Source organism: Heterodontus francisci, chromosome 1 (genome assembly GCF_036365525.1).
Source record: "Heterodontus francisci isolate sHetFra1 chromosome 1, sHetFra1.hap1, whole genome shotgun sequence".
Taxonomy (NCBI): Eukaryota; Metazoa; Chordata; class Chondrichthyes; order Heterodontiformes; family Heterodontidae; genus Heterodontus; species Heterodontus francisci.
Genome location: NC_090371.1, coordinates 176,230,636 through 176,247,063, shown reverse-complemented (window position 1 = coordinate 176,247,063; position 16,428 = coordinate 176,230,636). Strand labels below are relative to the sequence as shown.

The 16,428-nt window shown below is 47.6% G+C and overlaps 1 protein-coding gene across 2 annotated transcripts in view; it reads right to left on the bottom strand.

Annotated features, from left to right (window-relative positions):
• Window positions 1–16,428, bottom strand: part of rasgef1ba (RasGEF domain family, member 1Ba) — a 106,382-nt gene that overhangs the window by 77,036 nt on the left and 12,918 nt on the right. The window contains exon 2 of one of the 2 annotated variants that reach the window (XM_068015051.1): window positions 915–1,097. In XM_068015051.1, coding sequence (XP_067871152.1) covers window positions 915–1,091 — 177 coding nt within the window. In that variant the 5' untranslated portion in view covers window positions 1,092–1,097. Of the gene's footprint in view, window positions 1–914; window positions 1,104–16,428 lie in introns of those variants that run through there. The other variant, XM_068015043.1, reaches the window with a different exon arrangement.

Sequence of the window (16,428 nt, the reverse complement as noted above, 5' to 3'; positions counted from 1 at the left end):
ATTTGTTGTTGAACAAGGGAGTTAAAGCTACCCTATAAGATTAGTAATAACAAAATAAGAATCACAAATCTAACCCAGAAATTTGCATTTGCCAAGTTGGCATTAAACATTTATGCTTAACATGTATTAATAATAGACATGCCGATTCACAGTCATCACTCTGCTCTAATGACCACTTTGCTCTCTGCAGGACACCAAAAGCAAAACAATAGGTAACTCTCTAATTACCTTTTTCAGATTGTAAATACGAAGGGGACAAAAAGGGAAGTTTTGATTTTCTAATCACCTTGCTTTCTACACTCTCCATTTTTTTTTCTCAGCATAGCTCCAAAGATCCCAAATGCATGAAAAACATTGAGAACAATAATGCTCAGAAAACAAAACTGCTTCTTGTCTCCAAATGAAATGCCTACACGGCTGCCCAGAAACATCAACAGGTGGAAGAGTCTAATATTTGCCTTGAAGCAAAATTCACAATTTTCCCACTATGATAATCCTGTCTGCAGAAAAATTTAAAAATGTACAGCAGTACGGTGTTGGATTCCTGTTGAGCTGATACCAATGAGGAAGTTTATTTTTCTATCCATTTTTACTTTAAGCTACAAGATGTAAGTGCGTCTTCCACCAAAGGCCTGCCCTTGAATTCAGAGCTTTTTTTTGGGATAGGAAAACCAAAGTTTCCATCACTAAGGGTGCTGTTTGCCATTTTTCTAATGCAGCTAGCAGAGGGAGCAAAATATTCTGGACACATTGGCTGCTTCACATCTTCTGCTTTGATCAGTGCTAGAGGCCAAATTACTTCTGTGCCACTGTGCCATGGTGAAGATTTAACACGATCAATTTTTCTGTAGACAATCTTTTTATGCAAAATATTTCCACTATGAAACATATACAGACAGTTGAATTATACATACATCAGGATAGTAGTCCACTGTAGGCACAAGGTGCTGGATCAGTGCCTCCAGAGACCCTGACACAAGGTTGTTGTCATGGTAAAATAGACCTCCACAGTTCTCCTCTCTGGCTGAGTACAGGTGTCGGCTGTAACCACTGCTGTTAAACATTGCTGCAAAGGTTGGTGTTTGTGGCATGCTTTCCTGCATTTCAAAAGAACACAGAGAGACAATGTTTATGAAGAGTTTATAAATCAGTGCAGAGGTCATATTGTTTATTCGTGATGTTGCAGCCAGGCTGAATTTCCTATGAAAATAAGGCCTGGTTCACATTTACAGGCAGTTAAAATCATGGCCAGCATTCTCTTCAGCAGTTAGAGATACAGCACTGAAACAGGCCCTTCGGCCCACCGAGTCTGTGCCGACCATCAACCACCCATTTATACTAATCCTACACTACTTCCATATTCCTACCACATCCCCACCTGTCCTTATATTTCCCTACCACCTACCTATACTAGGGGCAATTGCTAATGGCCAATTTACCTATCAACCTGCAAGTCTTTGGCATGTGGGAGGAAACCGGAGCACCCGGAGGAAACCCACGCAGACACAGGGAGAACTTGCAAACTCCACACAGGCAGCACCCAGAATTGAACCCGGGTCGCTGGAGCTGTGAGGCTGCGGTGCTAACCACTGCGCTACTGTACTGCTGCCTTATTTCTCTGACTGGGATTTACTTCTTCTGCTCTCATCAGGACCACCATTGGTTGTGCCTTTTCTGACCACCACATCTAAGCCGGAAGGGGAGGAAGGAGAGTTGGGTCCCAAGCTGATTTTCCTCTGTATGCCCCTTTTACCGCTACTTCACGCTCTTATCTTAGGAAGTGGCAGTAACGAGCCTGACACTGATAATCACCAGTCTTACATATTGGGCAAGATTTTAGTACATTCAAAATTCACCCACTTGCACGGAATTAAAATCAGGCCCATTGACTTTACAGTGTAAAATTCCTTGAATTAGGTGTTTTCAGCTTTCAATCCGAGATTTAGAATACGTCATATTTCGAGGAAATACAGTTTTATTAAACATCATACCTTACAAGATGCATTGTAAACCCTGTTAGCTTTTTCAATGTATTTTCAAACACGTCAGCAAAATCATTGATAAATCAAATGATAATGGGTGAGTTTACCATGCTATTGGAAATCTTTCAATGGAAAATTGTCTTAAACTCTGTGTTCCTATAGTATTCCTATTACAGTTTTAAATTTAGCTTTGCTCTGAATTTACCAGTATAATTTCTTCTCCGACAGTGCACAGTCACACCAACAGGTGTCACCACAGAGTAGTTGTGTACGGGTAAAATGCTCCACTTCGACGGGTTTCTGATCCCAGCTATGTCACTAAAGAGCAGAAACAAGCAGAAGCCAGATGCTTCCTCACAAGGAGGGGTCGGAATTATGGGAAAGACTGGGAAAACGTACAACTTTTATCCTTGAAAGAAGATCTGATCTTATAGAGCGTGTTAAGATAGTAAATAAAATGAAAAAAGCAAATCCAGAATATTGCATTCAATTAAATCACGAATGGAAAAATGGGACACAGGTCCAAAGGTGTAAAAGGCAAATTTTGGAGGTTCTGCTTCACACAAAGGAGATCAATACATGGAATGGCCTCTGAGGTAAAGTAGTTGGAGATGACCGAATCACCTCAGAAACAAATGAACATTGCAATGGGACAAATTTAGGATTTTTCTGCATGAATAAATTAAGAAGGATCTTCCTCATCCTCAATTATCTTTTAATCTTGTGGCAAAGTGCATATTGATGAAAAAGTCATAATTGGACCATTCATATATACTATGCAGAGCTAGATCAATGTTGGTTTAGTACTGGGAGCATATTGTTTGCCTAGCCTCTTGTAGGAAATAAATGGCCCAGGCAGACCAAAAAGACAGAAAAATAGATGGAAAATTTAGCAGATTAAATCAGGCCACAATCAACTTTCAATCCCTGCTATTCATTAAATCATTAAAACACAATGAAGAACTGCGGTGTGATGAAAGTTCTGTGTAGCAAATTGAATTTGTTTGAATTGACATGGTCTGTGTTAAAGTCTTTCTTCACATTTGTATTTCCTTTTTTTTATTCTTTCATCAGATGTGGGCATCGCTGGCAAGGCCAGCATTTGTTGCCCATCCCCAATTGCCCTTGACAACTGAGTAGCTTGCTAGGCCATTTCAGAAGTCAGTTAAGAGTCACCACATTACTGTGGGTCTGGAGTCACATGTAGGCCAGACCAGGTAGCAGATTTCCTTCCCTAAAGGACCTAAGTGAACCAGATGGGTTTTATGACAATCAACAGCACCATTACTGAGACTAGCTTTTAATTCCACATTTTTATTCATTGAATTTATTAATTAATTGAATTTAAATTCCATCAGCTGCCATGGTGGAATTTAATCCCGGTGCCCCAAGGTATTAGCCTGGGTCTCTGGATTACTAGACCGATGACAGTACCACAACACCACCTGATATCAGGTAGGGTAGGCGGTGGCGTAGTGGTATTATCACTGGAGTAGTAACCCAGAGACTCAGGGTATTTCTCTGGGGACATGGGTTCGAATCCCACCACAGCAGAAGGTGGAATTTGAATTTAATTAAATCTGGAATTAAAAAGCGAGTCTAATGATGGCCATGAAACCATTGTCGATTGTTGTAAAAACCCATCTGGTTCACAAATGTCCTTCAGGGAAGGATATCTGCTGTCCTTACCTGGTCTGGCCTACATGTGACTCCAGATCCACAGCAATGTGGTTAACTCTTACATGCCCTCTGAAATGGCCTAGCAAGCCACTCAGTTGGATCTAACAGCTACAAAGTCTATAAAAAGGAATGAAACCAGACGGACCACCCGGCATCGACCGAGGCACAGGAAACGACAACGGCAAACCCAGCCCTGTCGACCCTGCAAAGTCCTCCTTACTAACATCTGGGGGCTTGTGCCAAAGTTGGGAGAGCTGTCCCACAGACTAGTCAAGCAACAGGCTGACATACTCACGGAATCGTCATCAGACAATGTCCCAGACACTGCCATCACCATCCCCGGGTATGTCCTGTCCCACCGGCAGGACAGACCCAGCACAGGTGGTGGCACAGTGGTATACAGTAGGGAGGTAGTTGCCCTGGGAGTCCTCAACATTGACTCTGGACCCCATGAAGTCTCATGGCATCAGGTCAAACATGGGCAAGGTAACCTCCTACTGATTACCACCTACCGCCCTCCCTCAGCTGATGAATCAGTACTCCTCCATGTTGAGCACCACTTGGAGGAAGCACTGAGGGTGGCAAGGGCACAAAATGTACTCTGGGTGGGGGACTTCAATGTCCATCACCAAGAGTGGCTCGATAGCACCACTACTGACCGAGCTGGCCGAGTCCGAAAGGACATAGCTGCTAGACTGGGTCTGCGGCAGGTGGTGGAAAACCAACACGAGGGAAAAACATACTTGACCTCGTCCTCACCAATCTGCCTGCCAAAGATGCTTCTGTCCATGACAGTATTGATAGGAGTGACCACCACACAGTACTTGTGGAGACGAAGTCCCGCCTTCACATTGAGGATACTGTCCATCGTGTTGTGTGGCACAACCACTGTGCTAAATGGGATAGATTTCGAACAGATCTAGCAATGCAAAACTGGGCATCCATGAGGCGCTGTGGGCCATCAGCAGCAGCAGAATTGTACTCATCCACAATCTGGAACCACATGGCCCGGCATATCCCCCACTCCACCATTACCATCAAGCCAGGAGACCAACCTTGGTTCAATGAAGAGTGCAGGAGGGCTTGCCAAGAGCAGCACCAGGCATACCGCAAAATGAGGTGTCAACCTGGTGAAGCTACAACCCAGGACTACTTGCATGTCAAACTGCGTAAGCAGCATGCGATAGACCGAGCTAAGCGATCCCATAACCAACGGATCAGATCTAAGCTTTGCAATCCTGCCACATCCAGCCGTGAATGGTGGTGGACAATTAAACAACTAACTGGAGGAAGTGACTCCACAAATATCCCCATCCTCAATGATGGGGGAGCCCAGCACATCAGTGCGAAAGATAAGGCTGAAGCATTTGCAACAATCTTCAGCCAGAAGTGCCGAGTTGATGATCCATCTCTGCCTCCTCCTGAAGTCCCCAGCATCACAGATGCCAGACTTCAGCCAATTCGATTCACTCCGCGTGATATTAAGAAACGACTAAAGGCACTGGATACTGCAAAAGCTATGAGCCCTGACATATTCCGTCAATAGTACTGAAAACTTGTGCTCCAGAACTTGCCGCGCCCCTAGCCAAGCTGTTCCAGTACAGCTACAACACTGGCATCTACCCTGCAATGTGGAAAATTGCCCAGGTATGTCCTGTACACAAAAAGCAGGACAAGTCCAACCCGGCCAATTACCGCCCCATCAGCCTTCTCTCAATCATCAGTAAAGTGATGGAAGGTGTCATCAACAGTGCCATCAAGCGGCACTTGCTTAGCAATAACCTGCTCAGTGACGCTCAGTTTGGGTTCCGCCAGGGCCACTCAGCTCCTGACCTCATTACAGCCTTGATTCAATCATGGACAAAAGAGCTGAACTAAAGAGGTGAGGTGAGAGTGACTGCCCTTGACATCAAGGCAACATTTGACCGAGTGTGGCATCAAGGAGATCTAGCAAAACTGAGGTCAATGGGAATCAGGGGGAAAACCCTCCGCTGGCTGGAGTCATACCTAGCGCAAAGGAAGATGGTTGTGGTTGTTGGAGGTCAATCATCTGAGCTCCAGGACATCACTGCAGGAGTTCCTCAGGGTAGTGTCCCAGGCCCAACCATCTTCAGCTGCTTCATCAATGACCTTCCTTCAATCATAAGATCAGAAGTGGGGATGCTCGCTGATGATTGCACAATGTTCAGCACCATTCGTGACTCCTCAGATACTGAAGCAGTCCGTGTAGAAATGCAGCAAGACCATGACAATATCCAGGCTTGGGCGGATAAGTGGCAAGTAACATTCGTGCCACACAAGTGCCAGGCAATGACCATCTCCAACAAGAGAGAATCTAACCATCTCCCCTTGACATTCAATGGCATTACCATCGCTGAATCCCCCACTATCAATATCCTAGGGGCTACCATTGACCAGAAACTGAACTGGAGTAGCCATATAAATACCATGGCTACAAGAGCAGGTCAGAGGCTAGGAATCCTGAGGCGAGTAACTCACCTCCTGACTCCCCAAAGCCTGTCCACCATCTACAAGGCACAAGTCAGGAGTGTGATGGAATACTTTCCACTTGCCTGGATGGGTGCAGCTCCAATAACACTCAAGAAGCTCGACACCATCCAGGACAAAGCAGCCCGCTTGATTGACACCCCATCTACAAATTTTCACTCCCTCCACCACCGACGCACAGTGGCAGCAGTGTGTACCATCTACAAGATGCACTGCAGCAATGCATCAAGGCTCCTTTGACAGCACCTTCCAAACCCACGACCTCTACCAACTAGAAGGACAAGGGCAGCAAATACATGGGAACACCACCACCTGCAAGTTCCCCTCCAAGTCACACACCATCCTGACTTGGAACTATATCGCCGTTCCTTCACTGTCGCTGGGTCAAAATCCTGGAACTCCCTTCCTAACTGCACTGTGGGTCTACCTACCCCAAATGGACTGCAGCGGTTCAAGAAGGCAGCTCACCACCATCTTCTCAAGGGCAATTAGGGATGGGCAATAAATGCTGGCCTGGCCAGCGACACCCACATCCCATGAATGAATTTTTAAAAAATCATGCGAACTAGTGAATCTGTATTAGGAAGTTGAGGAGCGGGATTCTCTCTAAAGTCTTGGGCACGGAGTCCAATGCTGCACATAATACCCTAACAGAGATTTTATTAAGGATTTATATAGGACCATCATTACGTCTTGGCTTTTATATTCTATATTCTACTTGTGATAAAACCTAGATTTTCATTAGCTTAATTTAAGACTTTATCAACTTGGCTGCTGCCTTTTACGTTCTGTCAACCTAACTGCTGTAATCCCCCCCACTCTTCCACAGCACTAGTCCCTTCCATTCAGAATATAATTACTAATATTTTTACCAAAATGCTTCACTTCACTGAGATTGAATTTCATTGCCACTTTAAGCCCATTACCGCAAGAGGGGAAAAAAGACAGTACGAGAATAGATTGGCATCTAACATAAAAGGGAATCCAAAGATCCTCTATAGGCACATTAACAGTAAAAAGGTTGTCAAAGGACCATGGGGCTAATTAGGGACCAAAGTGGAGATCTATTAATGGAAGCAGAAGGCATGGCTGAGATATTAAATGAGTACTTTACGTCAGTGTTTACCAAGGAAGATGACTTTGCCAAAACTATGGTAAATAAGGAGATTGCTGGGATACTAAATAAGATAAAAATAAAGAGAAGGTACTATAAAGGCTGGCAGTACTTAAAGTGGATAAGTCACCTAGTCCAAATGGGAAGCATTCTAGGTTGCCGAGGGAAGTAAGTTAGAAATTGCAGAGGTGCTGACCACAATCTTCCAATCCTCCTTAGATACAGAGTGGAAGTGGAGGACTGGAGGATTGTAAATGTTACAACCTTGTTCAAAAAAGGGGAGAAAGATAAACCTGGCAATTACAAGGCAGTCAGTTTAACATCGGAGACTGGGAAGCTTTTAGAAATAATAATCCAGGAGAAAAATAACAGCCATTTGGATAAGCATGGACTAATAATCGAAAACCAGCAAAGATTTGTTAAGGAACAATTGTGTTTGATTAACCTGGTTGAGTATTTTGATGAGATAATAGAGAGGGTGGAGGAAGGCAATGCAGTTGATGTGGTGTATATGGACTTTCAAAAGGTGTTTGATAAAGTGCCACATATTAGGCTGGTTAGCAAAACTGAAGCCCATGGAATAAAATGGGCAATAGCAGCACGTATACAAAATTGGCTCGGGATTAGGAAACAGCTGTTGTGAATCGCTCTTTTGTGGACTGGAAGCAGGTATACAGTAGTGCTCTTCAGGGTTCAGTTCTAGGACTGCTACTGTTTTTGATAATTACTGACTTGGACTTGGGGATACAGGACACAATTTTGAAACTTGCAGATGGCACGAAAATTGGAAGTACAGTAAACAGTGAGGAAAATAATAGTTTCAAGAGGACATAGGCTGGTGGAATGGGCAGACAGATGGCAGATGAAATTTATTGCAGAAAAATGTGAGGAGATGCATTTTATTTTCATACAAATTAAATGGTACAATGATACAAAAGGGAGTGCAAGAACATAGGGACCTGAGGGTGTTTATGCACAAATCTTTGAAAGTGACAGGACAGGTTAACAAACCAGTTAGCAAGGCATATGGGGTCCTGTATTTAATTGAGGCATAGAGTACAGAAACCAACAGGTTTTGCTAAACCTATATAAAATACTACTTTGTCCCAACTGGAGTACTGTGTTCAATTCTGGGTACCACCCCCACCCCCCCCCCCCCCCCCCCCCCCACCCCCAATACTTTAGGAATAACTTTGGAGATGGTACAGAAGTGATTTACTGGAATAGTTCCAGGGATTGAGGGATTATAGTTCCATCAGTAGACTGAAGAAGCTGGGGATGTCCTCTGTTATGTTTACACTGGGTTACTGGGTTTAGATAGTAATATCTGATTTAACTCTGAGCAATGCAGATATCACACTTGTGTTAAACAAGTTTATTTACAAGACTTTAACTGTTAAAAGATTATTATAGGATTTCAGTAGTGTCTTGCGATAGCCACTATTTTCTGGAAGCTTCCAGCAGTTTTTTAGTTTCACGTCTGCTCAGCAGCTCTACCCAGAGGCTTAAGCAATCAAACAGTGAACACAGATAGTGGACAGACAGATACAATCAAACCCCGATCAGTCAAACACTACATTCTCCTTAGAGTAGAGAAGGCTAAGGGGAGATTTGATTGAGGTGTTTAAAATTATGAAGGGTTTAGATAGAGTTAATAAAAACAAACTGTTCCAATGGCTCAAGGATTGATAGCCAAGGGACATAAATTTATGGTAATTAACAAAAGAACCAGAGGTGACATGAGGAAAAACTTCTTTATGCAATGAGTGGTTAGCATTTGGAATGCATTACCTGATAGGGTGGTGGATACAAATTCAACCTTAGCCTTCAAAAGGAAATTGGTTAAGTACATGAAGAAGAGAAATTTGCTGGGATATGGGGAAAGAGAGGAGTGAAACTAAACTGATTGCTCTTCGAAAAAGCCAGTGCAAGTTTGATGGACTGAATGGTCTCCTTCTGTGTTGCACTATTATGATTCTATTGACATCGCTTTGGTCTTCCAAGGAATTAACCATACCTCCTATTTCGGTATCAGTGGCAAATTTCAACATCACTCACTCTAGGCTTATATCCAAATTACTGATTTAGTAGGCTGAATTTTACCAGCCTTCTGACGTCAGGAGTCCTGGCGGGGAGGCCCAAAATATTCTTCCAGGAGAGGCCCGCCACGAACCTGCACCGGGTATGTCACGCCCCATTTTACCTACGGTGGTGTGACCTTGGTGCCCCCCCTCCACCCCCGTTGCTCGGCGGCAGCACCCAAATTACCATATGTAAAGCGCTACTTATGCATCCCACTGCCTCTCGCTCCACAGTTCAAAATTATTCATTGAACGGGCGGCTGTCACGTGCTGTCCCGTTCACGAATCAGAGAAGCCAACGGGACATCGAAAGTAGGAGCACTCGCTAACAGTGCAGTTAAGTCTGGATATACCGGGGTCTCAATTCTGCATACCGGAGGGGAAGTGGGAGGGGGGATGAGATCATCGGGGTCTCAATCTGCATACTGGAAGTGGAGTGGGAGGGGGGATGGGATTACTCGGGTTTTCAACCTTGCAGGCATGAAGGTAGGTGGGGGGGGGGGCGGTGGATGGGATTATTCGGGGTCTCAACTCTGCATACTTGAAGGGAGGTGTGGGGGGGATGGTATTACAGGAAGCACAACTTTGCAGACGTGTAGGGAGGTGGGAGTGGGGATGGTATACAGGGGGCTGTCTGCAGACATAGAGGGAGGTGGGAGTGGGGATGGTATATAGGGGGCTGTCTGCAGACGTGTAGGGAGGTGGGAGTGGGGATGGTATTCAGGGGGCTGTCTGCAGACGTGTAGGGAGTGGGGATGGTATACAGGGGGCTGTCTGCAGACGTGTAAGGAGTTGGGATTGGGGATGGTATACAGGGGGCTGTCTGCAGACGTGTAGGGAGGTGGGAGTGGGGATGGTATTCAGGGGGCTGTCTGCAGACGTGTAGGGAGTGGGGATGGTATACAGGGGGCTGTCTGCAGATGTGTAGGGAGGTGGGAGTGGGGATGGTATACAGGGTCTGTCTGCAGACGTGTAGGGAGGTGGGAGTGGGGATGGTATACAGGGTCTGTCTGCAGACGTGTAGGGAGGTGGGAGTGGGGATGGTATAGAGGGTCTGTCTGTAGACGTGTAGGGAGGTGGGAGTGGGGATGGTATACAGGGGGCTGTCTGCAGACGTGTAGGGAGGTGGGAGTGGGGATGGTATACAGGGTCTGTCTGCAGACGTGTAGGGAGGTGGGAGTGGGGATGGTATAGAGGGTCTGTCTGTAGACGTGTAGGGAGGTGGGAGTGGGGATGGTATACAGGGGGCTGTCTGCAGACGTGTAGGGAGGTGGGAGTGGGGATGGTATACAGGGGGCTGTCTGCAGACGTGTAGGGAGGTGGGAGTGGGGATGGTATTCAGGGGGCTGTCTGCAGACGTGTAGAGAGGTGGGAGTGGGGATGGTATACAGGGGGCTGTCTGCAGACATATAGGGAGGTGGGAGTGGGGATGGTATACAGGGGGCTGTCTGCAGACGTGTAGGGAGGTAGGAGTGGGGATGGTATTCAGGGGGCTGTCTGCAGACGTGTAGGGAGGTGGGAGTGGGGATGGTATACAGGGTCTGTCTGCAGACGTGTAGGGAGGTGGCAGTGGGGATGGTATACAGGGGGCTGTCTGTAGACGTGTAGGGAGGTGGGAGTGGGGATAGTATACAGCGGGCTGTCTGCAGACGTGTAGGGAGGTGGGAGTGGGGATGGTATACAGGGTCTGTCTGTAGACGTGTAGGGAGGTGGGAGTGGGGATGGTACACAGGGGGCTGTCTGCAGACGTGTAGGGAGGTAGGAGTGGGGATGGTATTCAGGGGGCTGTCTGCAGACGTGTAGGGAGGTGGGAGTGGGGACGGTATTCAGGGGGCTGTCTGCAGACGTGTAGGGAGGTAGGAGTGAGGATGGTATTCAGGGGGCTGTCTGCAGACATGTAGGGAGGTGGGAGTGGGGATGGTATACAGGGGGCTGTCTGCAGACGTGTAGGGAGGTGGGAGTGGGGATGGTATACAGGGGGCTGTCTGCAGACGTGTAGGGAGCCACTGCGTTTCTGCCCTCTGTAAAGGTTGTCCACTCTGTGCCATTGATGCCTTTGTCAATAAAGGAGCAATGGCACACCAGTCACACTATATGTGGTGAGAGTGCCAGAAACAGTAGGCATGGCTGGTGGGCCAATTGATGCGGCTTGTACAATCTTTATGTGGTCATGCAGTGCCACTCTTAGTGGAAGCGAAGACAGGCAATGCCATGCCACACCATATAGTTAATGTATGAAAGCACCTGATGTACCAGTCAACAGCAATCTCTGCCATGTTAGGAACCTTCAAAGAAGTCAAGGAACTGAGTTTAATTGCAACTTGGAGATGGAGATGTTTCACCCTATATGCATTTTCCCCACTTCTTGTGAGGATCCATATGCACTGCAGGCAAAACCAACAGGCAGGATTAGCCCACGTAGAGGCCCCCGGTCGTGAGCAGCCCCCAACGAGAGCTCACCACTACTGATCGCCGCGCATTTATAGGTCCCGCATGACATACCTGCAAATGTCAGAGTGCCAGTGTCAGAGGCGACTGCGGATGTTGAGAGAGGCGGTGACACATATCTGTGTCCTACTCAATGATGACCTGCAGCCCATTGGCTTCGGGGTACATCCTTTACCTGTGGCCCTCAAAGTGATAGCGGCTCTTAACTTCTATGCCTCTGCATCATTTCAGGGGCCCACCGGAGACCTTTATGGGGTCACACAGTCAGCAGTGCACCGCTGCATCAGGAAGGTCATCAATGCCCTGTACCGGAGGGCCAGTGACTACGTCCGCTTCACGATGGACCCAGAGAGCCAGGCCCAGAGGGCCTTTGGTTTCGGGATTCACGGGATTCCAACAGGTGCAAGGGGTCATCGACTGCACCCATGTGGCCATCAAGGCTCCCGCTGGGCGACCAGATGAATACGTAAACCATAAGGGCTTCCACTCAATCAACGTGCAGCTGGTATGTGATCACCGGAAACGCTTAGATTAGATTAGATTAGATTAGAGATACAGCACTGAAACAGGCCCTTCGGCCCACCGAGTCTGTGCCGAACATCAACCACCCATTTATACTAATCCTATACTAATCCCATATTCCTACCAAACATCCCCACCTGTCCCTATATTTCCCTACCACCGACCTATACTAGTGACAATTTATAATGGCCAATTTACCTATCAACCTGCAAGTCTTTTGGCTTGTGGGAGGAAACCGGAGCACCCGGAGAAAACCCACGCAGACACAGGGAGAACTTGCAAACTCCACACAGGCAGTACCCGGAATCGAACCCGGGTCCCTGGAGCTGTGAGGCTGCGGTGCTAACCACTGCGCCACTGTGCCGCCCATGCAAATCTGTGCCCACTTTCCAGGCAGGCAGCTGCCATGATGCCTTCATCCTGCACCAGTTTCAGCTGCCGTTGTTGTTCACTGAGCTGGCTCACATTGAGGGGTGGCTTCTAGGAGACAAGGGACACCCCTTGCAGACATGGCTCCTGAGACTAGTGAGAGACCCCACCACTGCTGCAGAGGAGAGATACAATACTAGCCACCAAGTTACAAGAGCCACCATTGAGCAGGCGATCGGCATGCTGAAAAGGCGCTTCCGCTGCCTGAGTGGTGCCCTGCAGTACAAGCCGGAAAGGGTAGCTCGTATCATTGCTGTTTGTTGTGCTCTGCACAGCAATGCACTGTATAGGGGGGAGGCCTTGCAGAATGAGGAGAGATGTCAGCAGGACCCCTCATCGGACGATGAGTACGCTGAGGACTTACAGCAGGAAAGGCACATGGGAGGACAGAGAACATCCAAGTACCGCATGCAGGGCAAACAGCGAGAAAGGGATGCACGGCAATGCCTCATTGATGAAAGGTTCTCCACGCCACAGGAACCATCATGGGCTCTGCAAGCCACACAGCACCCTCGTCCACCTGTTGTGCAGCAGAGCGCATCTGCAACATCTTTGTCTCCACCATTACAGGCAGCAGCAGACTGTGCCATTGTCTATGTTACTGCATCCGTGGAGATGCACGTAAGTGATACTGGCATGGCAAAGATGTTATTCCATACGTTGGCAGTTCTGAAAGGCCAATGATGTAATGGGAGGAAAGACGATCGGTACATGCTGGCATACGCCATTCACACAGTAAAAGCAACACACATGTTAGTGAAGAAGATTTTGATTTCGAACTTTCTACATTGTTGTGTCACCCGTGCAGACCCATTTGTGTCACGGTGTTTTTTTGGAAATGCTTGCGGATGCTCCTTCACGGTGCCACTTCTGTGCTAGCAGCCTGACTGGAGGAAGGCTGCTGATCAGATTGCCCTTTGGTTGTGGATGTCTTTGGTGGTCGTCCTCTGTGTGCACGAGGCCTGGAGAGCCCCAGCTGGCTGGGGAAATTCTGCATCACTGCACCACTCTCCTCAGACTTCATGGCTCTGCAGCTTGACTCTCCGGCGAAGAGGCAGGTGGCCACAATGAATGCACCTTGAGGGTGGACCCCAGATATAGCACGCAGGCTCGCCTCCTTCATCTCAGGGCTCATTTGAACCCCTCTGCTTTACCGGGAAGGACCAGGGATAGGGACAGTCTCCATGCTCCTGGTCCAACTCGCACCTTGCCACTAATTTGTGGATCTGAAGGCCTTGGTGAGGGATTGCAGGTCAGTGCGGATTAATGGAATGTGGCTCACCAGAAGGGCCACCGCCGTCTCCATGTAGGATGCCATGTGCTCAAATGCCTGGGACAAGGCAGCTGTCATGGCCTGGATGGACACCCCCATCATCTGCTCAAGGCTGCGCATGGCCTGTGGCATCTCCACCCGATGTTGCCACGACTGCTGCTGCAGCTCCAGCATGTCCTATGCTGTCGCCAACAGAGGGTCATCAGCAACCTGGGGCTTAGCCCTCCGACTATCAGGGGCTTTGGCTTTCTCAGCCTCTTTAGCTGCTCGGCAACATGTGCAGTGCTCTCACCAGCTTGTGAACACGACTGTAAGCCCCACTGGATTCCCACCGAGGTGACTGTATCTGTGCTGGTGGAAGGTGTGGGAGTGTCATGAGACACTGCTTCCTCTGAGGATGTTTCTTCCTCTGAGGTGCAGGAGGTGCTCTGGGCCGCCATTGCCGGCTCAGAGCATTGACCTGCAAGATACAATGAGAAGAGCATACTGTCAGTCTTTATGGTGAGCATGTAACGATTATGACAGCATTGTGCCGAAACTCCATGATTTTCACACTGATCATTGTGTATATCAACTGGATGCATGATCGCCCAGCACCCCGAGCTCAATGACACCGAATGCATGGTCCACATGTGTCGCAGCCAGTTTGAGGGCCTCCTCCTCAGCCTCTGTCAGCGTTCCCATATCTGGCACTCCTCCACCAGTCCAGCGCACCTCATGAGCATTATGGACTCTCTTTGCCCGGAGGAGCAGGAGGCAGAGATTTAGGATGGCAAGGCAACAACCCGAAACATGTCAAAAGAGGGGTGCTAGGCCCAAAAGGTGGGGAAGGCTCCGTGTGAACTACTGAGTGAGCCACTCATGTAGGTGCCATGTTCTGAGCTGCAGACAAGGGTGAGTTCTGTAATACTTTCATCCATTCATGTCACGTCATTCATCCCTGCCCAACCTCCCTGCCTTTGACATGGCAGTGGCACACATGTGCCACTCTGTGTGGGGACACCCAGGTTCAGTGGGGCCATGATGCAAAGTGCCACTTGCTTTTGCAGTGCGAAGCAGATCGTTCATCCTCTTCTGGGATTGGACCCTTTCACGCTGGATGGCCCCACGGTTACTGACCTCCTCTGCCACCTCCAGCCAGGCTGCTTTGGTCAGACGGGAGCGGTTCTTCTTACCATTGCCAGGGAGAAGGACCTTCCACCTTGCCCGCACAGCCTGGAGGACAGCGAGCAGGGAGGCATCGCCGAACAATGGGGCCACCCTAGAGTATCCCTCTGCCACTTTCGGTTTTTGGTCTGGTCCTTTAAATGCAAAGGTGTAACTGCTCTAACTTCTGGTCATAAGGTTTTTTTTGCACATGTTTGAAAACTAATGCAGGACAAGTGAAGAAATCTGTGCTGTTGTCCTGATTTTTCATCTATGACAAAGCGACACAGATATACATGTTCACATACTCTTTGCTTCTGCAGCAGTTGATCATAATTATTGATGCAATATTTCTGGTTTGCAATGCAGCTAGAATATAAACATAGTTTCCTGGTTCTTTAAGAAGTACTTTTAATTGAGTTACATGTCTTTTCACATAACAGTTAGCAACAAAATGATAACAGATTCCAACTGCATATTGGTCTGCGGCTTTTCACATTCAAGAAATTAAAAGCCCATAGTATGTAGATATTCTTAAATTATACTTTTATTTCTGATATGTATTTGCTTTTTATGATACAATTCAGTCTCACATTCTGGTATGTGCAAAATTAAGATTATTCACCCAGGTGCAGCAAGCCTACAAGAAGGAATGTTACACTTGAGTGGAAGAAGAGGATCTCAACATCACAGGACACTGGGTCACAGCAGGGTAAGTATGTGGCAGCAAAGCAGAAAATGCTGGAGAAACTCAGCAGGTCAGGCAGCATCTGTGGAGAGAGAAGCAGAGTTAACATTGATCACGGATCTGAAAGTTAACTCTGCTTCTCTCTCCACAGATGCTGCCTGACCTGCTGAGTTTCTCCAGCACTTTCTGCTTTGCTGCCAGATTGCCAGCATCCCCAGTCTTCTATAGTGAGGTAAGTATTTATTTGGCAGCTGTCAGGAAGCAGGTGCTGGGGCACTTTAGATAGGGCCCCAACACCTGCTCCTCAGCTGAGCCGACATCCATCACGGTGCTGGATTTCCCACCTCCCGCCACGTAATTTGGAGGGGGGCGGCGCGTCGCCGTGATGCTAGAAGTGTGCGACACAGTTACTCACTTCCAACCACTCCAAAAACTATATTTTTACTCTTGTCTTTCTCTTCCATCCAAGTTGTAATTTAGTCATACACAGTTCTTTATCCCTTAATCTTCTCTAGTAATCTCCCATGTGTTACCTTGTCAAAGGCTTTCCATAAGCT